General features: G+C 39.9%; 1 protein-coding gene and 1 pseudogene across 4 annotated transcripts in view; one reads left to right on the forward strand and one right to left on the reverse strand.

Annotated features, from left to right (window-relative positions):
- Positions 1–15776, reverse strand: part of OCLN (occludin) — a 53673-nt gene extending 37897 nt beyond the window's left edge. The window contains exons 1-2 of one of the 3 annotated variants that reach the window (XM_081298990.1): positions 15619–15776; positions 5458–5572 (exon numbers count right to left, since the gene is read on the reverse strand). In XM_081298990.1, coding sequence (XP_081155116.1) covers positions 5458–5507 — 50 coding nt within the window. In that variant the 5' untranslated portion in view covers positions 5508–5572; positions 15619–15776. Of the gene's footprint in view, positions 1–5457; positions 5573–15397 lie in introns of all 3 variants that reach the window. The other 2 variants (XM_081298989.1, XM_081298991.1) reach the window with 2 other exon arrangements.
- LOC308656702 (small ribosomal subunit protein uS15-like) lies at positions 12416–13067 on the forward strand (annotated as a pseudogene). The gene is made up of 2 exons: positions 12416–12690; positions 12889–13067. The product of its transcript is annotated as a small ribosomal subunit protein uS15-like (transcript).
- Positions 15777–25434: the final 9658 nt, after the last annotated feature.

The raw sequence follows: 25434 nt of genomic DNA on the forward strand, positions 1-25434 counted from the left end.
ACCTAGTTACTCATACATGCTATGCAAGCACTCTGAGCTATAACCGCAGGCCCAATTAAAAGATTCTTGGTTCTAGCCTGAGTTACTAATTCTGCAGTTCTGAGATAAAACAAGTTTCCAGCTGGTACACATGTTACCAGCCTTGGAAACATACCTGGAGAATGACTATTCTGTATAAACTACAGAGCAGAGGATCTCAAAATTTGCTCCATCTTAGGATCACCTAGAAAATGTAAAACTCTCAGATGATGGGCAGGGGATGTAACTCAATCATTTTTGTTCTCATTCTCATATACTAGAGCACTTGCCTAGCAAGTTCAAGGCACTGAGTTCAATACCCAGCACTGCAGGGAAAAAAAAAAATCTCAGATGGTACACACCATAAATTGTAATCCCTGGGGTTGAGACCCAGACACTTTTAGAACAATGATATCAACCTTTTTGCCTGTGTGGCACAGGACAGGTGCAATCGAACATAACAACTACACTGGCCTATTCTGGGTAGTTCCTGGCAGCCTTATTCTCCTAGTTAAGAAAACACATTCAGGGGCTGGGTATGTGGCTCAAGCGGTAGCACGCTCGCCTGGCATGCGTGCGGCCTGGGTTCGATCCTCAGCACCACATACAAACAAAACAAAGATGCTGTGTCTGCCAAAAAATAAAATAAATATTAAAAAAATTCTCTCTCTCTAAAAAAAAAAAAAAAGAGAAAAGAGAAAAAAGAAAACACATTCATTCTTTCATTCAGTTAACAACTGTTTACTGGAGCTGTCAGGCTGACTTGTGCTGGGCACTGTTCTGGGCAATGGAGTCACAAAACTGAACAGGATACTCTCACTCCATAGTTCAGTGTGTCAAGAGAGTAAGACATTGAGCAAATCACTATACAATCTATAGTTATGGCAAGGGTCACAAAGCAAAGTAACTATGCAGTGAGAGCTTATCAGAGTAATGCCCAAGAGGATCTAGAATCTCTCTTTACACAAAATACTCTGGACATCCCAGTAATTTAACCATAAATAGGCACACTGTGACAGACACACTAAAGTGTGGCTACACTGAATCTTAAGAACTATAAGCCTGGGAGGCAAAACTCAATTCGACACTGATGTCAGCCTCTTTTGGTTTTAACCATCCCCACAAACCACCTTCTACTCCCCAAAGTAAGACATCTTCCTACTAGCTGCTGCTAACCATGATAATTTGAAAAAAATCTGAGTATATGGGAATGAGAACAAAAATGATATGGCAAAACTAGAGAGGGGCACTGATAAGTTGGTCTTTGAAAATGCCAGGAGAAAAATTCTATAATCCATTCTACTTAGACATTTGGATTGTTTCTGTGTGGGGTATTGTGAACAGTATAGCTCTGAACATCCTTGAATATGTATTCTGGTACAAAAATCACTTATTTTTCTATGGCATATATCCAGGAATACATCTTTGTGCATTTTTAACTTGACCAGACAATGTCAAACTGTTTTCCAAAGTGACTGTACTAATTACACTTTCACAAACAGTATAAAAGTTCACAGTAGGGCTGGGGATGTGGCTCAAGCGGTAGCGCGCTCGCCTGGCATGCGTGCGGCCCGGGTTCAATCCTCAGCACCACATACCAACAAAGATGTTGTGTCCGCCGAGAACTAAAAAATAAATATTAAAAATTCTCTCTCTCTCTCCTCTCTCACTCTCTCTTTAACAAAAAAAAAGAAAAAAAAAAGTTCACAGTAGCATTGCTTATGGTAAACCCAAACTGGAAAAAGCCCAAATGTTCACCTACAGTGGAATGAATAAATTGTGATATTTCCATATGATGGAATCCTACAGAGCTGTGCTATCCAACAGGGCCTCTACTAGCCTCAAGGGTCTAACAAGCACTTGAGTAATGCTAGTCCAAACTAAGAAGTACTATTAGATGTGTAAAATACACAGTGGATTTCAAAGACATAGTATGAAAGAAGAATGTATAGTATCCTATGAATCTTTTGATGCGTGTGTGCACTACCGAGGATTGAACCCAGGGGTGCTATACCACTGAAATAAATCCCTAGCCTTGTTTTTCATTTTGAGACAGAATCTCACTAATCTATCCAGACTGGCCTTGAACGTGCAATCCTCCTGACTCAGTCCCACAAGTCACTGGGATTACAGGCATGTGCCATTATGCATGGCTCATGAATCATTTTTTTAAAATTTTTTAGTTATAGATGGACACAAACTTTTATTTGTTTTTATGTGGTGCTGAGAATCAAACCCAGTGCCTCACATGTGCTAGGCCAGCGCTCTACCACTGAGCTATAAGCTCAGCCCCTCCTAAATCATTTTTTAATGTCAATCACTTAAACATTTTAAATACACTGGATTAAGGAAAATGTATTATTAAAACTAATCTTCCCACACACACACTTTTTTTCTGGTACCAAGGATTGAATACAGAGGTGCCTAACCACTGAGACAGGATCTGGCTAAGCTGCTCAGGGCCTTGCTAAATTGCTGAAGCTAGCTTTGAACTTGGGATCCTCCTGCCTCAGTCTCCTGAGTTGCTGGGACTATAGGCATGTACCACCATGCCTAGCTTATTGCATTTTATTTCTATAGTGCTATTATGATGCAAAAAATAATGAACTATGAATATATGCAGCTATGTGAACAAATCTTACAGGTAATGGCTGAAAGAAACAAGAGAGAAAAGAATACAACATTATTATATTCATATGACATTTTAAAATAAGTAAAACTAAACTGTCTCGCATATATTAGGGGTAAAATAATAAAGAAAGTTATTATTTTTCTTTATTGATTTTCAGAATTAATAAGTGAAAAGGAGAAAACCCCAGAAAACATTTGAGGTGTTCTGTTTCTGGACCTGGGTGATGACTGTAGGGATGTTTGCTTGTTTTTATTTATCTTCTCATATATATGTCCTGTGCCTCTTTCCATGTGTATGTTATAGTCCACCACCGTTTGCAAAAGCAACACAAAATAAATATTTGGTAAATGAAGCACTACTCAATTACAATATCCTCCTACATTTATTTATTTACTTACTTATTTACTTACTTACTGTACTGGAGATCAAACCCAGGTCCCCACACATGCTAGGCAAACACATGCTAGATAAGCATTCCACCACTGACTGAGCTACTCTCCAACCCTTCTCCAGTATATTTTAAGGACTTCATGATCACAAAAAACTGTGTCCCTACCATGTTCAAGTAACACTAAGGAGTCTGCGGAACTGGAAAACAACCCACATGTGATATTGTGAAATATATATATTTGGTTCTATTCCTTGTTTCCTGGCATACAACTCCTAATTCCTTAGAATTTACAAAATAATAAGTGTTTTTTTTTGTATGCTAATGAGATGACGCATGGCTGACAGCTCCTAGGTAGCTGTCAGGGTCAGGGCTGGTCACATTAAAACAGAGGCATGATTGTATGTTGTATTTTTTAGCCCCACTCCCTACCAGTAGGGAAGGAAAAAGGGGCTGAAGGTTAAACTAATCATCAATGGCAATGACTTAATCAATTGAGCCCACACAATGAAGCCTCCATAAAAATCCAAAAGGACTGAGTTCAGAGAGCTCCCAGAAGCTGAACATGTGGGAGTTTCTGAAGGAGACATGCCTGGAGAGGTAGTGAAAGCATCATACCCTCTCCCATAATTCACCCTATGTATCTGTTTATCTGGTGTTCACTAGTAAGAGTAAGGGTTTCCCTGAGTTCTGCGAGTCACTCAAGTAAATTAATCAAACCCAAGGAGGGGGTTGTGGGAACCCCATTTGATAGCAGGTCAGTCAGACCATAGGCCATTAAGTGTGCCTAAGACACATCAGAAGTGGGAGGCAGTATACTAGGACTGTGCCCTCAATCTGTAATCTATGCTATCTCCAGGTAGATAGGTTCAGAGCTGAATTGGAGAACACCCAGCTGGTGCCTACAGCTGATGCTAGTAAGGAACAATCCCCACACATTTTGATGACCAGAGGTCATACAGGCATTCTCTAATGATTGTGTTGTAAGAGTACAAGAGAAATGTGTTTTTTCCTATTATCAGAATTAAAGCTACAACTACTTTTAAAAAGAAATTCCTATCCATGTTTGATGTCAAATTTAAAATATAATCCACTGATAAATCCCCAAATGACCAAGGACCCAAGAACCCTCAAATTGACTTGTTTTATATAAAGGCAGGAATCATTTTTAAAGTTTACAATATGGAAAACATTATGCTAAGTGAGGAAGCCAGTTATAAGAGGTCATTTATCATATGATTCCATTTACATGAAATATCCAGAGTAGACAAATACAGAGACAAAAAGTAGGTGGTGGTTGCATAGGACTGGGGTACGGGAAGTGTGAGCTAACAGGAAGGTTTGGAAGATGATAAAATGTTCTAAAATTAATTGTGGTGATTGTTGTTTAAGTTTATGAATATACTAAAAACCAGTGAGCTGTCTATTCTAAATTGGCAAATTCTATGGTGCATGAGTTATATCTCAATAGATCTGTTATTTTTAAAAATTGCAATATGTTCCCAATAGCCATTTAAATAGTTGTTAATATTGAAGTTTCATATCATGTGTAAAAAACAAAAAGGAATAAATATACACACAAATATAAACCTAGACAATCCTGAGGCAAACATTAAAAATGGGTGTTAGGAGCCAGGTGTGGTGGTATACATCTGTAATTGCAGCTACTGAGAAGGCTAAGGCAGGAAGATCACAAGTTTGAGGCCATCAAGGGCAACTTAGCAAAACTCTTTTCTCAAAATTTAAAATTCAGTGATACAGCACCCCTGGGTTCAACCCCCGTACCCCCCCCAAAAAAAAAGAAAGAAAGAATTAAGGAGGAAGAAAAAAATGGGTGACAGTAGTTAATTCTAGAGAGAAAAGCTGTCATGCTAGAACTTAAGATTAAAAGAGAAATATACTTTTCACTCTGTGTTCCTGGTACAGTTTATTTATTTATTTATTTATTTATTTATTTTTAGTTATAGGTAGACACAATACCTTTATTTTTTTTTTAATGTGGTAATGAGGATTGAACCCAGTGCCTCAAGTATGTGTGGCAAGCGCTCTCCCTCTGAGCCACAATCCCAGCCTTATAGTTTAATACAAGTGCACATATTGTTTAATTTTTAAGAACATTTAATATCCACATGTCATGCATTCCAGTAATCCCAGTGACTCAGGAGGCTGAGGGAGGAGCATCATAAATTCAAAGCTAGCCTCAGCAACCTAGCAAGGCCCTAAGCAACTTACTGAGACCTTGTCTCAAAATAAAAAATAAAAAGGGGTGAGGATGTGGCTCAGCAGTTAAGCACCCCTGGGTTCAATCCCCGGTATCAAAAAAAAGAACATTTAATAGATCAAAGTTTCAACATACACATTTTTTTTCACATGTGTCAGACCTTACTAAAACAAAAAATCTAAAAAATTATTTACTTACAATTCATCGGGTCTATAAGGAGGCGGACTTTCAAAAGGCCTGGATGACATGGCTGATGTCACTGGTCACCTGCTTTAGGATGAGCAATTCCTTGTAGCTCCCAAGATCAACCAATCTAAACAATGACAATAGGGCAATGTCATTACTATTGAGGTTAGTTTTCCTGCATCATGAAGAAAACCTGACTCCAACCCCAAGCAACCATTCATGCTACACTGCCACTTTTACACTATGTAATCACTGAGTATAAGAACTATTTGCCCTGGTATTCCTCATAGCATTATGCTCTGCACATCCAAAGGACACAAGCATCCTTAAATCCCCAAGTTCTATTACAGTAATGAAAATTTCATAAATTAGCCTTTTATAGTATAAGTGAAAATATTTTTAAAGTAGTCACCTCAAAGAACAAGGAACTGTAAAGAAAATTTCTCAAAAGTAAATTATTTCGTATTACTTTTGAAAGATTATTAAAACAAATGTATATGAAAGTACACAGTCTAGCCCCTCAGTGTAAACTAAAGCATAATCTAATTGATTAAAAAGTTTGCCTTTAGCTGGGTGTGGCAGTGCAGGCCTGTAATCTCAGCCATTCAAGAGCGTGAGGCCAGCCTGATCAATTTATCAAGACCCCATCTTGTTGGGTGTAGTGGTGCATGCCTATAATCCCAGCAACTCAGGAGGTTAAGGCAGGAGAATCTCAAGTTCAAGACCAGCCTTAGCAATTTAGCAAGGCCCTAAACAACTTAGCTAGACCCTGTCTCAAAATATAAAAAATAAAATAAAATAAAATAAAATAAAATGGGCTGCGCATGTGGCTCAGTGATAGAGCACTCCTGGATTCAACCCCCAGTACCATTAAAAAAAAAAAAGTCTTTTTCTAAGAAAAAAGCAGAAAGATTGTTCTAAAACTCCTCAGAGCACAAATCCCTAAACATCTGCAAGGAATTTCACTCAATCAACACATATTTATTAAGTGCCTAAATATACAGAGAAGACTTTGAAAGTTAAGTTTGGGACACCGTTCTCCTTAAGTCACACACACAAAATAGTCATCACTTCAGGAATTATTCAGGGCTGAAATACATGATAAGATACAGTACAGGTATAAATATAAAATACTTAAAGATCCAGAAAATGGGATCCTGGAAAGAAGGAAGGACACCAAGCCTGGGTAGATACTGACATGACTGTGGATGGTTTTGTAGAAGAGAAGAAACCAGGTGGGAATATGTTAGCATGATTAACCTCTTAAAATAAGGCTATGGTGAGAAAAAGAAGTCAAAGTCTGATAGGAGTTTGCCACCTCATTCAAGTAAGAAATAGGGAGCCTATTCAAGATTCTCTTCAGAGGAGATATGAATAAGTTAGAACAAAGAGGCCAGAGTTAAAAGGAGCACCTGGACCAGCTATAGCAAACCCAGGAAAGGTAATGAAGGACTTAGGAGCTAAGAGAGGAAGAAAACAAACATATCACATAAGTACCAATGTGCCAGGCACTCTACATAAAATTCTCATTTCACCCTTAAAACAACCCTGACTAGCCACTTTACATATAGTTGCAGAAAGGGTCAGAAAGAGATGTGAAGTAATTATGCTAAAGTCCAGAGGAAGGCAGTGAGTCATTTAGATGTGACTTGAACCCACAAGATCTCATGAGCTTTCCACTACCACAGCATTTAAAAATGAGTTCCATTTATGATATGCTAACTTTTGGGTGGTGTAGACAATTGGTAGTATGTCCATGAGGCAGTAAGACTAGATATCTTCTGCCTAGGTCCCAGGTGAAACCATGGGCACTAAGAGCTGTCCTGGAAAGACTAGCTACTCTTACCTTAATGTGATGAGGTAAACACACAATCCCCAAATCCAAAAAGCTTGAGGTTTCTTTTAGAAAATCCAGTGCTGCAAACCCCAGAAGGTATACAGCACATTAGCTATAGCACTTCATGCCTCTCAGGTATAAGCAGTAAGTTATATTCCTTAATATAACAGCAATAAATTCTTTCCAGGAGGCAGGACACGGTGACTCAGACCTGTAATCCCAGTGATTTGGGGAGGCTGAGGCAGGAGGATTGCAAGTTCAAAGCCAGCCTCAGCAACTTAATGAGGCCCTAAGAAACTTAGTGAGACCCTGTCTCTAAATAAAACATTTTAAAAAGGACAGGGAGGACTGAGGATATGTGCTTAAACATCCCTGGGTTCAATCCCAGGTTCCAAAAAAAAAAAAAAAAAAGTTATTTCCAGGGGACACCAGTAATTATGGAATAGGGAATTCTGAGATCCACCAGAAGGTAAATTCCATGAGCAGGAATTTTTGCCTGTTTCATTGATTAAAACATGACTAATATTTGTTGAATGTTTAATGAGTCAGATTGGACCATGGACATTTTTACCTGCAAAGCTTCTTATGCTTTCAAGATTGAAAATAATAAGTATCAGATCAAATGAATTTTCTAAGGCATTATCCTCAAATGACACTTGAGCAAGATCTATACTCTGAGTATATTAAAGTGTAATATTTTTTCCTTTTCAAATAAAGTATGTGCAATTGTACATGACTTTATTGGGAAGAACAAATCAATTCAAATTCTTTAAGCACTGTTTTTTAGAATCCATAACAATAGCAGGGTATGCTGCTGCACACCTGTAATCCCAGCAATTCGGGAAGCTGAGGCAGGAGGATCACAATTTAAAACCCAGGGGTGTTTAACCACAGAGCCATATTCTGGATTTAATTCCCAATATCAAAAACAAAAAACAACTCCACTTTCCTGAAGTACAACATATAGAAAAATATACAAACCATATGTAACACCCAAATAAATTTCTTCATATTCTAATGGTAAACATACACATATAATTGAGTATTAGGCCAAAATATTATGGTGCTATGAAAGGTAAAAGTCCAATTTTCTTCCCAATTAATGTTCAGAAAAAGGACTTTATAAAAAACTGAATTTAAACATTAAATATGGTAGCCTATTTTAGAAGCTGAATGTAAAATAGTAAATGTTGACCTTAGATGAATCTTATCCCTTCTATACCTACAACTCAGTCATTCAAGACTATTCCCCAAATTCCAGGCTCAGTGGTAGGTAGATTTTGAAAATTCTAAATTAATTCAGATTAAGCTGAAGTTGTCAGAAATTCAAACAAAATTCCTTTTCAAACCGCTATTTCCTGGATTCAGAGTTCAGTCGTCATGTCTCCTCTAATAACAGAGATTTTAGGTTGTGAAACAAATAATTTTAGAAAGCTCATTAAGAACAAGTCATGCCACACCTTTGTTTCTTTTTTGGAGGTTACCAGACTAGTAGATGAAGGAAACACAGAGAAAGAATCCTGGGAATCTTGAATACATGCTTGTGTATTGGGCAGATTCCCAAGGGGCTAAATAATAGCATCTACTTAGTACAAAAGAATGGGCCATTTATGCTTACCTGGAGGGAGGTCTATAGTGGTGACCACAGACAAGGTCAGCCAGACAAGCTTATTCAGATTTGCAGCTGATCAAACACTGAACAGGAATAACTAACCCACTGATTAGGGACCCATCAACATTGAGCAACATCTCCATAAAGTCAGAGTTGTAGCAAACTTAGTAGTTTTAACAGCCCCTATTTACTGGTTCACAACCTGAAACAAGTTCCTTATCTTTTTTGAGCTTCAGGGACCTACCTCCTCTGTCAAAGTGGGTCATAATCCTGACCACTGGGCTAGGATAAGTAAGATAAGGTATTAAAGAAAAGGAGCAAATGCATTCATAGTAAGGCGGTTATTCTTCAAGTGAGAAACTTAAGGGTTTAGGCAGTAGGTATTTGGAGGCATGAATACTAATACAAAAAGGGAAATTCAGGGCTGGGGTTATAGTTCAATGGCAGAATGCTTGCTAACATGTGCAGGGCCCTGGGTTTGATTCCCAATGCCACCAAAAACAGTGTTGGAAGTGTAGCTCAGTGATACAGTGCTTGTCTAGGACATGTAAGGTCCTGAATTCCATCCCCAGCACCAAAAACAAAGCAAACTCAATTCAAAAAAATCAAGACTGTAATACAGGATAAAGGGGACCTGGCTTAACAGATGTTCATTTAAAAAGTGCATTTCCTTAGTGAACACTACAACAAAAGTTACAAAATTATCCTGAACTTTAGGAGCACTCACAGAAATAATGCTCAGATCTAGGAATGCTACAGTTATTAAATAAAACAAAAGTTGTAAACTAGATAACTCTCCAGGAGGGTAACTAAGATTGTTAAGAATCTTTTAAAACTATATAATTTTAAAAAATAAAACATGTCTGACTGGAAATGATTAGAAAAACAGGAAATGTTTGGCCTGGAGAACTTGACATTAGAAGAATCACTCTGGCAGCCCTGAAATATCTTAAGAGCTGTCTTTGTAGTTCTAGAAATGGTTAAAAACAAAAACAAGCCAAAACCACAGGGGCAGATTTCTTTTCAACGTTAGGAAGTCTCTCTTTCACCCTGACTCCATCCCTCTTCCAAGAATAACAAATAATGACTTACATTCATGCCACGTATGCAAAACATGTTATTTGGTGTTATTTTTTGGAGACTAAACTGGGTTGGGGGGGCGTGTCTCTTACAAGGCAAAGTCTGCAACTGTGGTTTACAGAAACAGCTAAAGGAGAAGAATTCCAGCATAGCAACACTAGGTATGTATTGAGTGAAGGAAAAAATAAAACAAGTGAAAAGGCCACTGGACTTGCCCACTTGCCCACTGATCACCTCTACTAATGTGTCTAGATTGTGAAAGAGACAAAATGAGAAAGCTATTTTAGAGGCAGGGGCAAAAAAGCAAGACAAGAGGGCTGAGGCTGTGGCTCAGAGCACTTGCCTTGCATGTGTGAGGCACTGGATTCCATTCTCAGCACCACATATAAATAAATGAATAAAATAAAGGTCCATCAATGTCTAAAAAAAAAAGTTCAAAAATTAATTAATTAAAGGTATTATGTCCATCTACAACTAAAAAATAAAAAAAGCAAGAGAAGAGCTGGGTGCAGTGGTGCACCTGTAATCCCAAACTACTCAGGAGGATGAATCACAAGTTTGAGGCCAGGTTGGGCAATTTTTTGAGACCCTGTCTCAAAACAAAAATTTTAAAAATGGCTGGAGATGTAGTTTAGTGATAAAGTGAGCCACTTGTGGGGGGAGGAAGGTAGTCTCAAAATGCTATGCCCTCAAATTATTCTTTAAAGAAAACTATCTAAAGATCAGGGTAATGGGTTCAATTCTCAGCATCGCATATAAATAAATAAAAAAGCTTAAATTGGGCAGGGCACAGTGCACACACCGGTAATCCCAGTGACTCACGAGGCTAAGCCAGTCTCAACAATTTAGCAAAAGCCTCAGCAACTCAGGGAGACCCTGTGTCTGGGGTTACGAAGGAGGAACTGAGAAGGAACTGTAGCTCAGTGGTAAAATATCTCTGAGTTCAATTATCAGTACAAAAAAAAAATTTAAATTGTACCTGATGTTAAATGATTCTAAATGATTCTATCTGGATTATAGGACATCATTAACAAATTGTCTTTTAAAAAATGTGAAATCTGGGCTGGGGATGTGGCTCAAGTAGTGCACTCCCCTAGCATGTGTGAGGCACTGGGTTCGATCTTTGGCATCACGTAAAAATAAAATATTGTGTCCACCTAAAACTAAAAATAAATATTTTTTTTAAAAAATGTGAAATCTGGCTGATTTTGAAATAGCCTAGCTTTGTGTCAGAACTGCATTTCTTTTTTTTCTTTTTTTTTTTTAGAATTTTAATATTTATTTTTTAGTTTTCGGCGGACACAACATGTTTGTTGGTATGTGGTGCTGAGGATGGAACCCGGGCCGCACGCATGCCGGGCGAGCGCGCTACCGCTTGAGCCACATCTCCAGCCCAGAACTGCATTTTTAATAAGGTTTCCAAGGTGATTCTTTAAAAAAACCCACATATTTTAAGACTCCGCCTACAATGAAGGAGTCAATCCAGGAGGGCATTGATCTTGCAAGTTCCTATCTAGACAGCTCTCATATTCAAGTCTCAGTTCAAATGTAACCTCAGAAATGCTGTCCAGGTCACACCAAACTTGTTTTATATTTAGCCCAAATTTTCCCCCACACCTAAAACCATTATTTATTCTCTCCCTCCCTGTCTCTGTCTTCCTCTTTCTATTGCCACCATCTCCACCTCCCTGGAACACAAGGTGAGACAGATATGAGTCTCACAAGCACTTGTGAGACTCATATCTGTCTTGACCATCACTTATCCCTGATTTGTAGGACTAGTTTCTAGCACAAAGAAGTGCTCAGTCAAAATTTGATTAATAAAATCGATAGTCCAGAATTTTCAACCCACCAATAATGCCTTGAAATTCTTCCTTCATAAATCTAATAACCTAATAAATACATTTTATCAAATTCAGGTCAGTTAAAGTAGTTAAGTGCTTACTTTCTGAGCAAAGAAAGGGGGTAAAAGGACACACAACAGAATGGGTACCACCTGGGAACAAGGCAGAATCCCAGTACCCATTCCAACCTATTAATCAGAATATGTACTTCAGTAAAATCCCTAAGTGATTGGCACCACTGTCAATGGTAGAAGCACTAATCCAAGTAGTTTGGCAGGCTGAGGCAGTAGGATCAACAGTTCAAAGCCAGGGCTGGGGATGTGGCTCAAGCAGTAGCGCATGCGGCCCAGGGGTTCAATCCTCAGCACCATATACAAACAAAGATGTTGTGTCCGCCGAAAACTAAAAAAATAAATATTAAAAAATTCTCTCTTTTAAAAAAAAAAAAAAAAAGTTCAAAGCCAGCCACAGTAATTTAGTAAGGCCCTAAACAACTTAGTGAAACCCTGTCTCAAAATAAAAAATTAGGTTTTTTGCTGCCTGACTGCTGCCATCGTGGGTAGTATGTATGCTCCAGGATGCTCCCAGCATGCATGCATGCTGTCCCAGTCAGCTCTGCCCTTTCACCCCAGCACCCCCACCTAATTGAGGTTGCCATCTAATGATGTGAAGGAGCAGATTTACAAACTGTCCAAGAAGGGTCTGACTCCCCCATAAATCAAGGAGATTCTGAGGGACTCACAAACATGAGTGTCACACAAGTACGTTTTGTGACTGGCAATAAAATCTTTGAGAATCATTAAATCCAAAGGACTTGCTCCTGATGTTCCTGAGGATCTCTACCATGTAATTAAGAAAGCAGGGCTGGGGATGTGGCTCAAGCGGTAGCGCGCTCGCCTGGCATGCGTGCGGCCCGGTTCGATCCTCAGCACCACATACCAACAGGGATGTTGTGTCCGCCGAGAACTGAAAAATAAATATTAAAAATTCTCTCTCTCTCTCTCTCTCTCTCTCTCTCTCTCTCTCTCTCCCCCCTCCCCCTCCCTCTAAAAAAAAAAAAAAAAAGAAAGAAAGAAAGCAGTTGCTGTTCAAAAGCATCTTGAGAGGAACAGAAAGAATAAGAATGCTAAATTCCACCTAATTCTGATAGAGCCAAATTCACCAACTGGCTCAAAATTATAAGACCAAGCAGGTTCTTCCCCTAAATTGGAAATATGAGTCATCCACAGCATCTGCCCTGATGGCATAAATGTGTATATGTACTCAAGCAATAAAAGTATTAAAATAATAAATAAATAGAGCTAGGGATGTGGTTCAGTGGTTAAGTACCCCCCCCAAAAAATGTAGTAGTATTAGGTAACAGCTGGAAGCCCAGAGCCTGAAACAAAGTTACAACAAAAACCTGCATAGTTTTTTTACTCTAATACTTCCATTAACAGTAATTTTCCCAGAGGTTGGGGAGGCTGAGACAGAAAGATTGAGAGTTCAAAGGCAACCTCAGCAAAAGTGAGGCACTGTCTCCAAATAAAATACAAAATAGGGCTGGTGGTGTGGCTCAGTGGTTGAGTTCATCCCCTTACCCAAAAAACAGTTATTTGGAAGGAAATAATCTTCTAAATATTCTAATCAAGTAAGCCTTAAAATGCAACTGGAAAAAGATATCCCTCTGGGAGGTCCCTGGAAAGGTCAAAGATATCCTTTATATGGTTAAAAACAACTCTTCCCTCCCTGGACCTCTTGCTGGGAATCTAACCCAAGGCTCAATGTATGCTGGGGAAAACACTCTACCACTGAGCTATACACCCAGCCCTAAAAGTAATCTTTTATCATACTGAAAATGCAGTAAGTCCAACATTATCTTTAGAAGAAAGTATAAGAAATTTACCTTTACATGAAACAGGATGCGGAAAACTTAAACCGGACCATAGGGATGGACTAGTCAACAGTAGTCAATTCTAAAAATACCTTCCCTGATTAGATGAAGCAGTTTTCAAAGCAGCCCATTTGTAACATGTTTCCTCTACAAAAGTTTACCTCCTTTAAAATGCAGTTCTAATGGGATCTGCCTTTAGTACACAAGACTCACAGAGAGGCACTACCTCTTCCCTAATTAGCCCGAAACCTACCTTAAGGTAAAGAACCCACGTCACCTACTACGCTATCCTCTCCTTCGCCTAACGAAAGAAACACCTAATTAAGTAAATGCAAACACCCGCCCCCCCAAAAAAGCGCCACTTTCTTGAAGAAAAACCTATTCGTGTGCCTCCACTATTTAAATGCCTATTTTAAAACACCAGAGGGACAAAATTAAGATTCCTAAGTACCACACGAAGGAACTATTGTTTTACACTTGGAGAAATGTAGCTTGAGAAACCTACTTCTGTCTAGAAAAAAACTAGCTTTCAACTTCAGCAGGATTACAAGCAGTCCTTACTGGAAGTATTTCTCTTTTCCAGGGATCCCAATAATACACCTGTTGTGCGTGAGGGCCACACATTAACCTGCCTGGAAGGTTGCCTTCTCCCCGCCCTAGATAATTCCCCAGGTGGGCAGTGCGCCCAGTGGGTCCCGGGCTGGCCTGCGGATCCCGCGGCTTCTCCTCGGGTTCAGGGGCTCAGGGTTGCGCCCAGAGTCAAGATGTAGAGGCCATTTTGGCCCCCCTATCCACTTGCTCTCAGCATACTTCCTCCGACGAAGGCAACAAGTCACTGGCCGTGCCCCGCCTAAGGAGGTCTCGAAAGTCCGCGGCCGGCCTCGGGTCCCCGCGACCGTGCGCCCTGCGGAACTCAGGAGCTGCCGGCCCAGTGAGTGCTCGTCCAGCAGGTACTGCCCCGGGGCAGATCTGCCCACCTGGCAGCAGCCTTTTGGTCACTGGTGAGAATCTAAAGCTCGAGTAGCTTCCCTCGAAGTCCAGCCTCACTCGAAATTAACTCCCCGCCCCATCCCCCGGCTTAAAATCGACACGGGTTCACCCAACTCCCACTAAGTGGATTCAAAACAGCCGGTGTGACCCATACCTTGACTCCAGGAATATTTCAGAGTAAACCCAGCCACCCGCTCTCCCCGGGATACCCCAAGGGATGGAGTGGGGCGGAAATATTGTAAGGTCCCGGGGATCTAAGCCGGCAGGGTCATCAAGTGGCCCACTCACTCCCGCTCCCGGGCTTAGGACCCCGAGGAGCAGGGCGCCGAGCGCCTCTGAGGACCTCACAGAACTGCAGCACCCAGAGCTGAGCGCAGCATTCGCGTAGTTCGCGAATCTCCCGTCTCCATAAAAGCGGAAAGTTGCTTGGGCACTGGTAGCTTCAAGCCTTTCAGGCGAATAAGACTGACCTGCCGCTCCAAGTCGCCCCTCCTCCGGGGAAACAGTCTCCCAAGTTCCCTGGCGCCGCTTTCTTTGCCGACCCGAGCCTCTCAGATTCCCGCGAGCCCCAGCCCAAGGCGAAACCACCACCGAAACCAGCGCCAAGAGTCCTCCCCAGATCCTCCTCTACCAGCCCAAGGCACCGAGACTCCCTCGCGGGGACCCTAGGCAGCACCGCGAGCCCCTGGCGCCACACCCAACTCTCACCCACTCACCGCAGCCAGGCCCGACCCACATCGGGCCGCAGGAGCCGAGAAGCGCTCACCTGGCGGGAACACCTGACTCCAAGTGGGCAGCCAGCAGGCAGCCAGAGACCCAGCGGGGTACTCAGCCTTCCTCCTCCTTCCCCTCACCCCAGTCGCCCGGCCCCAGGGCATGCGCACCAACGCCAGGCGGGTGTGCCGGAGGCCCGCACCCCTGAGCCCGCGCGTCCCACCTGCTGCGTCCTCGGCGAGCTAGCTCCACAGCGCTCGAGTCGGCTTTCCCCGGACTCCAGCTCCTCCGCCGGAGGAAGGAGGGAGTGGGAGGTGGACGCTATCGAGAAGGTGTGGTGTGGCCGGCCTCCTCCCTCCTTGACCCATTCACCTGAAACTCGGATGGGAGGGGGAAGGGAGCGGTGGAGGAGGAGGCGGGAGGGCCAGGCCGGTCTCCGCACACCCTTGCAGCACGCGGAGTTAAAGGAACAGCGTCGAGTTTTAGTCGAGTTTTAGTCCGAAGGAGTGGGGGCGGAGAAGGGGTTCCAGGCAAGGAGTAGTCCTGGCACACTTAGGAGCGTTCTCTGAGCTCCGCCTGCTGCTGATAGACTGTGGAGTGTTTGTCGGGAAGACGGGGTGTAAGGTCTGGAGGCGACTGTTTTCCTACTGAAAGAGGGTCCTAGGGTGCCCAGCACTTTGACCAGAAAGGCAAGTCCTCCAACTTAACTGCTCCCAAAATCTAATTAAACGTTAGTTAGAAAACGGTAGACAAATGCGTCGCTCCAGCGAAAGAACGAATTTTTCTCGAAAACTTTGCATTAATTTAGGACCGATTCTTGAACCTGTGAATTTAAAAAAAGGAACATTACTCAGAGTGGTTGAAATGAAGGTGAATTACTGTATATATTGGTGTCAGTCAATCCTCAATTAAACAGGAACAAAGGGCATATGGCATTTTACATATCACCAGGTCAAGAGCCTCTTCCCCACCCCGGCCCCGAATATAATTGTGGTGTGACTGAAGGTCTAAAGGGGATTTAAACTATTGCAATATTTTTTGGCTGAAATAATAATAAAATGTTAGTTCTGTTTGCTAAGTTCTTTTTCTTAGTCATAATCTATACTTAATGATGTGGACTTTAACATATATATGTATGCTGTATTTTTCTTAAAATTGTGCTCCCGTCTATAGTAATTTTAGTTCTTGCAAACTGAATTACTTCAAATCTGCATTGAAGACTAGAATTTCAATTTCTTAAATCCTCCTTCTTTTTGTCTTCCAATCTGGAATGTCAGCATTGTTAATAAATTTCTTTCCAATCTCACCCACTTCTCTGTCTTTAAGTGGTTAAAACTGTGACTCTCCCATACATTAGCTCTTAAGGCTTAAGGCACAATTCAATACTTCAGGAAGTAGGAGCATTATATAAATGCAAAATATTTTAACAGCCTACATAGATAACTAATCTAATTGGTTTCTTTTTTTTCACAAAGTCATTGCTACAATTACTTCAATATTACTGTGTAGTGTTTTGAATGATGCAGCTTAAATTGATATTAACCCTGGGGAAGTCAGGTTAATCCTCTTATTATTTGTTGTCAGATTATTGAAATCTCCAAACATTCCAACTTAGTTTATAATTAAACTAGGGAACATTTCCTAATACTCTCAGATTGGTAAGCACATGTCTATTGTTTTATAATGTTTTTGTTGTTATAGTACTGGGGATTGAACTTTCGAGTTTTTGGCAAGGACTCTACTACTAGCTGTGTCCCCAACCTTTTATTTTTTTTTTTTTAATTTTTTTTTTTTTTGTAATTTGAGACAGGGTCTCCCTGAATTGTTAGGGCTTTGCTAAATTGCCAAGGCTAGCCTCAAACTTGCCATCCTCCTGCCTGAAACTTCCCAGTCACTGGAATTGCAGGGGTGTACCACCATGCCTGGCAGTTTTTTCACTTTCAAAGAAATATAGGGGCTGGGGCTATAGCTCAGTGTCAGAGCACTTGCTTTACACATGTGAGGCACTGGTTGGTCCTCAGTGCCACATAAAAATAAGCAAAATAAAGGCATGCTGTCAATCTAAAACTATTAAAAAAGTAAAAAAAAAAGAAAGAAAGAAAAATATAGGTGCTAGAGTGTAGCAGAGTGGTAGTGTGGTAGTGTTGTTTAGTATGGGTTCAACCCCCAGCCACATGTGTGTGTGTGTGTGTGTGTGTGTGTGTGTGTGTGTGTATATATATATATATATATATATTTTTTTTTTACATACCAAAAAGTTCACCCTTTTAAAGTTTACAGCATCTGGATATGGTGGTGCACTCCTATAATCTCAGTAACTAGGAAAACTGAGGCAGGAAGATTGAAAATTCAAGGCCAGCTTCAGTAATTTAGTAAGACCCTTTCTCAAAATAACTAATGAAAAGGGCTGGGGATATGGCTCAGTGGTAAAGTGTCTCTGGGTTCAACTCCCAGGAATGAGAGAGAGATAAAGAGCTACATACAGGGCTGGGGATGTGGCTCAAGCGGTAGCGTGCTCGCCTGGCATGTGTTCAGCCTGGGTTCTATCCTCAGCACCACATACAAACAAAGATGTTGTGTCTGCCGAAAAATAAAAAAAATAAAATAAATATTAAAAAAAAAAATTCTCTCTCTCTCTCTCTCTCTCTCTCTCTCTCTCTCTAAAAAAAAAAAAAAAAGAGCTACATACAATTCAGTGGCTTTTATATATTCACAAGATTGTATATCCCATCACTACCATGCTCTAGTTACAGAACATTCTCACCCCCCAAAAAAAGAAAGAAACCAATACCCAATAATAGCCACTCCCCATTTCCTCATCTTCCCCATCAGCTCCTGTCAACCACTAGTATACTTTCAGTCTCTATTGATTTGCCTATTCTGGATATGTTATATGCATGCGTAATATAATATAAGACCTTTGTGTCTGGCCACTTTCATTTAGCAAATGGTTCTCCAGTTTCATCCATGATGTAGCACACATCAGTGCTTCACTCCTTTTAATGACATTCCATTCATGGATATAGCACTTTTTTAATTCATTCATCAGTTGGTGGCAATGGGAGTTGTTTCTCTTTGGGGCTGTTATGAACATTCATATACAAGTTTTATGTGGACCTGTTTTCAATTCTATTGAGTAAATTAGTTTTTAAACTCAACTTTTTATCATTTTAATAGAGTAACATGCATGCCAGATTAATTTTCTTATTACCACATTAAACCTAAGTTCAAAGATACATGGTACTGGGGGGAAGGTTAGTTCTTACATTTACTTGACTTTCTAAATCATTCATTCAACAACTTTCTTTCTTCCCTTTTTTCTTTTTCTTTTTGTGGTATTGGAATTTTAACCCAGTGGATTAATCACCTGGTGTTCCATCAGTGAGTTACACCCCCAGCTCTTTTTTATTTTTATTTTGAGACAGGGTCTTACCACGTTGCCACAACTGACCTCAAATTTGTGATCCTCCTGGGCTGGGGCTGTAGCTCAGTGTCAGAGGGCTTGCCTGACACATGTGAGGCACTGGGTTCAATCCTTACTGCCACATAAAAATAAATAAAATAAAGGCATGTTTTAAAAAAATGTGATCCTTTTACTCAGTTTCCCTAGTCACTGGGATTACAGGTGTGTGCCACTGTGCCTAACTCTATCTTCCTTTCTTTTTTTTTTTTTTTTTTTTTTTTTTAAGAGAGAGAGAGAGAATTTTTTTTAATATTTATTTTTTAGTTCTCGGCAGACACAACATCTTTGTTTGTATGTGGTGCTGAGGATCGAACCCGGGCCGCACGCTTGTCAGGCAAGTGCGCTACCGCTTGAGCCACATCCCCAGCCCCTTCCTTTCTTTTTCAGTACTGGGAACCCAGTACTAAAACCCAGGGCCCTGCACATGGTAAGGATGTGTTTTACCACTAGCTGTACCACCAGCTAAATATTTTCTAAGTGCTTACTTTCTGCATAGTAGTGAACAAAAAACAAAAACCCTTATTTTAATGAAACTTACTTTCTAATTACTGCTGAATTCATGCATATGGAATGATAGGATTTAAGTTGAACTATATAAAATTTGCAAAGGTTGATCTTTTTTATTTTTAAAAAGACAACTTTATATGGCAACTAAATTTTTTTAAGGGTAATTTTGTTTGGTGTTTCCATTTATACTAACTGAAATAATATTTTATAATTTTATAAAAAGGGCATGAGTTGAAGGCTGGGGCTGTAGCTCAGAGGTAAAGCACTTGCCTTGCATATGTGAGGCACTGGGTTCGATCCTCAGCACCACATAAAAATAAAATAAATAAAGATATTGTGTGTTCATCTACAACTAAAAAATATATATATTTTAAAAAGGGCATGAGTTGATAAAGTATAAGACTTCTAATGTCTATTTTTCCATTTTATGAATGTTACTGAACAATTTGGTACTATGCCTTCCGCATAGCCCCGCTAACACTATAACACATGATTCAGAATTTCACATAATCTAAATGGTCCCATTCATAAATTACTCATCTGGAAATATTTTACATAAGCAAAAATGAACCTGTTTAAGTGATCTGTAAGAGGCAGGGAAACTAAATTTCTGTTGAAATATTGTATATCATTTTTTTATTCAATTCAGATTAATTTTTCTAACAATGGCTATGACATTGAACCATCTAAAAGCTCTGTTCTTTTCATGATTGCCTAATATGAAGCATATTAGGTAGAAGTTGAAAGTATCTAGAAAGAAAATTCAGCCAAAAAACTTACACATAAGTTTCCTCAATAGCCAGAAAAAAAAAAATGCATTAGGTCCTAAATGGATGTCAAGCTCAATTTAATCATATTACAGAATCATAAATTATAGCAAAATTTTTTGTAACCAAACTCTGCTTCTTGGTAACTCAGAGTAGTATTATCCAGTCTTGAAGAACTATATGATCAAAATCCATATTACTCAGAAATGAAGTAAATATAATTTTCAAAAGACCTGTGATTTAAAAATTGTTGATTTTTACCTTCAGTCAAATGAATAAGAAGAAAGTTAGAGCACACTTCCTGGGGCTGGGGTTGTGGCTCAGCGGTAGAGCGATTGCCTAGCACGTGCGAGGCCCTGGGTTTTATCCTCAGCACCACATAAAAATAAATAAATAAAATAAAGGTTGTGTCCAACTACAACTAAAAAATAAAAAATAAATATTAAAAAAAAAGAGCACATTTCCTAGTGTCAGAAATCTGTGTTCAAATCTCAGTGTTGCCACTTAGTAACTAGGAAAGTAAATTATGTAAACCAAAGTTTTCTCCACTAAATTTCTTTATAAATCTTCTTTATAAAATTGTTGGGATACATGTGGAACATTTCCCAAGGCAGACTGCATATTGGGCCATGAAATAGTCTCAATGAATTTAACTAGTCTTTGCTGTTTCGATTTGTGACAGTTCCTATCACCAAGGCATTCCATAAATATTTGCTGAATGAGTGAGTATCACCCTGATTCCCAAAACCAATGTTCCTGTAAAGTCTGCTCCATCACTCAGCTAGCCTCCGCCATTGTGAAACCAGCACATTCCTTAATAGCATTTCAAGGCTTAGATTGCTATTTCCAGGGTTTAGAGGAGAAAAGAAAGGAGATTAAAATATTTCCACCCTATGGCACCAGCTTAGTGAATGAATTCAATGACTGGTATTTGTTTAAGGGCAACTCAGTTTGGAGTTGCTGAGGACCTGCCCTGAGAGGCCTCTATTATCCTCAGCAATCATGAGGGAGGCTCCTGGTCCTCTTAGGACAGTTTCTTTAGACATGTTTATAGAAGAATTTATGGGGAAATTATCAGGAAGGAAATTTCTAAGACGGTGATTATATGAGGTGAGTAAATCTCAAACTCCTCAATTCCTATGTATTAAGTAAGATCCTCCTGGGAGGAATCACAGTTAAACAAAGAGCATCAGTACCTGAACAGGAATTTCAACAAATGAAATAATAGATAGTCATTGTTGGCTCAGGGATAAACATGTGCCACACACTGTGCTATGTTTTGTGGGGTTTCTTTTTTTTTTTTTTTTCCTGCGCCACATCCCCAGCCCTTTTTATTTTTTATTTTATTCAGCGATAGGGCCAAACTAAGTTGCTGAGACTGGCCTCAAATTTGTGATCCTCCTGCCTCAGCCTCCTGAGTTGCTGGGATCACAGGTGTGCACCTCTGTGCCTAGCTACTTTTTAATTATTTTTTACTTTACAATAATCTCATAATGTTGTACTAATTATCTCCCCCATTTCACAGAGTAGAAAACTAAAGCTCAGACAGTTTCGATCATTTACTCAAGTTATCTGCTGTGTTATAAAGTCAGGATTGAAACTCAGGTCATCTGATTCCTAAACTAATATTCTTAACAGTTTTGTTCTGTTTTAGGGCTATTTACTGTTAATAGGCAATATTCCATGATTAAGCAATATTCTGTTTCTTCACCTGGTTAGACCTGTAATAATTTATGGTTGTTAGACCTGTAATAATTTATTAAACTGTTCATAGATGTTTCATACATTCTTGTGTAGAAATTCTATGTTTGTTTGGGGTACCTGGGATTGAACCCAGAGGAGCTTAACCACTGAGGCACATCCCTGGCCATTTTTATTTTTAAATTTTGAGATAGGGGTATGGGGTGGTGATGCTGGGGTTAGGCTCAGTGGTAGAGCATTCGCCTAGCACGTGTGAGGCCCTGGGTTTGATCCTCAGCACTACATAAAAATAAATAAATAAAATAAAGGTAGTCTGTCCAACTACAACTAAAAAAATAAATATTTAAAAAAAAATTTGAGGCAGGGCCTCATTAAAAAACTTAGGGCTTCACTAAGTGGCTGAGACTGGCCTTGAACTTGCAGTCCTCCTGCTTCAGCCTCCCGTGTTGCTGGGATGACAAGTGTGTACCACCATACCTAAATTTTTTGTTTTATAATAAGAAACTTTTAAAGATTAGGGTTTAGAATGTTTTTAGAAGATGGTTGGTCAAGGGATGGGGATGTAGCTCAGTGGCAGAGTACTTACCAAGTATGCAGGAAGCCCTGGGTTCAATTTTTAGTATCAAAAAAGGAAAAAAAAAATACAGTGGTTGGTGATCTGTGTGCAGGCGTGTTTTTGTTTTTGTTTTTGTTTTTGTTTTGTTGAAGAACATTCCTCCAATACCCTCAGAAAATAGCTTCATAGGATCAGAGTAAGTATGTAGTGGCACCCCCTTTCTCTACAGTAAAGTCTTAACTGGGCTTCTCCAGAAATCTTCACCATGGCTGATTTTAGGACTGTCAGCAAAAGAGTCTCTGCAAAAGAATTCAATGTAGATAAACGTCCTATTTTCGTGTTGCCCTGTTTTACTTGACCAGCAGCGGGAAGAAATCAGCACTCTAGGTGCTGGACACCCCCCCACTACTTTTTCACAAATGTATCCAGTATAGTAGTTTGTAGAAATGTGTAAACAAGACCTCTGGCCTTGAGCTGGGCTTCACAGAGATGTCTGCATTCCTAAGAGAAGTTACCAATTGGGTTCCACAGTTGCAAGAGGGAGGAAAGAAAGGGGAGAAGCCGCTCTCCCCTTCTCAGGCGTTGTCCTTGAAGGGTTAACATGCCCAAAAACAAAGAAAAAGCTGCTTTTACGTGAACTTTCTACAGACTGTGAACTTCTGAGCCCCTCCCCTTCCATGCTGGGTATAAAATTCTGAAACTACCTGGACTCGGGGTTCAGGGGATTAATTGATTACAGCAAAAGCTGCTCTGAACCTGGCTGCAGCCAAATAAAACTGTTTCCTGCTATCTTCGGTGCCTTGCCTCGTTTGTTCCTACAACAAGTAGAAATCATCCTCTGAGAATGGACTAAGGAGTTTGGTGTGGGACTGAATATTGTCACAATTACATGCATGATGTAGAGAAAGAGATCTGGAGATGATTTTATTCTTAATTGTATCAGTCATCCATTGCAGTGAAAAATTCGCCTTCAAAGGTTTTTCAGGACCTGACCTTCCTGAATCTTTTAAACTCAAAAAAGGAAAGAGGAAAAAGTAAACGTTAACCAAATACTGTGTTCTCATATCTAATTTTAACACAATAGAGCCCTTTTTTGTTTTGTTTTCAGTTTTCTGGGTTTTGGTGTTTTGTTTTGTAGCCAGAGGCACTAGATCCCCAATCCTTTTTATTTTTTTATTTTCAGACAGGGTCTCCCTAAGTTTCTTAGGGCCTTACTAAATTTCTGAGGCTGGCTTTGAACTTGTGATCCTCCTGCCTCAGCCTCCCAGGTCACAAGGATTACAGGTGTGTATCACTACATCCAGCTCAAGATGGTTCCCAAACTTAAAAAAGTAATAAGAATAATCTTGTAATTTAGCATTAGCAATCCCAAACTCTAGAAACACTTAAATTGGATAAGTATGAAACCAATACATTTTAAGCAGATGGCAAATGTTTTTTTCATTCTGCTGGTTATGAGAGACAATTCTTTTATTCATTACAGAGGCTTCCAAATGGCAGTTTTTCAAGTTTTAGTTGCAGATATTCTCCTCTCGCCCCCACTCTCTTCTCTGTATTCCAGGCAAAAGTTCTGACAATGAGCTTACCCCCCCTTGATCCCTGTTTGGAAATTCTTCAGGAGAAACTTTAGGAACCTGCAAAGACAAATTCACTTCGCTTCTGAAATGATGGTGATCAACTAGGGTCTGGTCTAAGTGGCACATATAGAAATTGTAGATTAAAGTGAATATTTATTCAGACACAAAATATTTATTCAGTGGGCCGGAGGTGTATCTCTGTAGTAGAACAGGTGTTTGGCATGCATGAGGCCCTGGATTCAATCTCCAGCACAACAGCTATATATTCAATGCCTACTACTTATTCTAACCCCTAGAGATACCGTGGGTCCCTTATGGAAGTTTGTAGTCTAGTTGGAGGAAGACATCCAACAAAGATAATTAGACTGAAAATGAACAAGACAGTGATGAGTGACTTGAGAAAACAAAATAGGTAAAGGGACAGAGAGGGCTTAGAGAAGCAGGTTGGAGAGCAGTTGCCTTGGGCAGGGTGGTCATACGCAGCTGCTCTAAAGAGGTATCATTTGGGCTGGGGATGTGGCTCAAGCGGTAGCGCGCTCGCCTGGCATGCGTGCGGCCCGGGTTCGATCCTCAGCACCACATACAAAAAATAAATAAATATTAAAAATTAAATAAATATTAAAAATAAATATTAAAAATTTATATTAAAAAATAAATGTTAAAAATTCTAAAAAATAAATATTAAAAAATAAATATTAAAAATTCTCTCTCTCTCTCTCTCCTCTTTCACTCTCTCTTTAAAAAAAAAAAAAAAGAGGTAACATTTGAGCTGAGGCTTTAATGATGAGAAGGAGGAGTCAGCCATGCAAAGAACTGGACAAAGAACATACTAAGGCTGGACCTAGGACTACACTGGAGATTCAAAGTACTTGTGGGAGGCCAGTAGGAAGGGAAGAGGAGAGTGTGGGAGAACTCTCTGAGGACTGCAGAGGTCGGTCCTGAATGTTGTGCTGCTAAGTTTCACTGAAGATGGCCTTGAAGGGTTTTTGTTTTGTTTTGTTTTTATATATTTATTTTTTAGTTATCGGCAGACACAACATCTTTGTTTGTATGTGGTGCTGAGGATCGAACCTGGGCCACACGCATGCCAGGAGAGCTCGCTACCACTTGAGCCACATCCCCAGCCCTTGAAGGGTTTTAATCATGTCATAATGATGAGGGTCGTTTTTGTTTTTGTTTTTTGAATGCTGGGGATCAAACCCAGGGCCTTGTACCTGCTGCTCTACTACTAAGCTACACCTACAGACCCTGAATTTTGGGGAATTTACAGTGTCCATCTAGTATTTTCCATTTCTTTTTTTTTTTTTTGGTACTGGGGACCAAACCCAGGGCCTGATGCATCAGCCCTTATTTTCCTGGAATTTTTTACGTAATTTTTTAGTAACACTTGAGCATCTTGCCTTTAAAGTGTGTGGCTTCTTCTTGAATAGAAAGGATTAAATTTGAGAAAGAGAGCCAAGGTGAACTG

Source organism: Spermophilus citellus (assembly GCF_964194105.1).
Source record: "Spermophilus citellus genome assembly, chromosome: 1".
In the NCBI taxonomy this organism is placed as follows: Eukaryota; Metazoa; Chordata; class Mammalia; order Rodentia; family Sciuridae; genus Spermophilus; species Spermophilus citellus.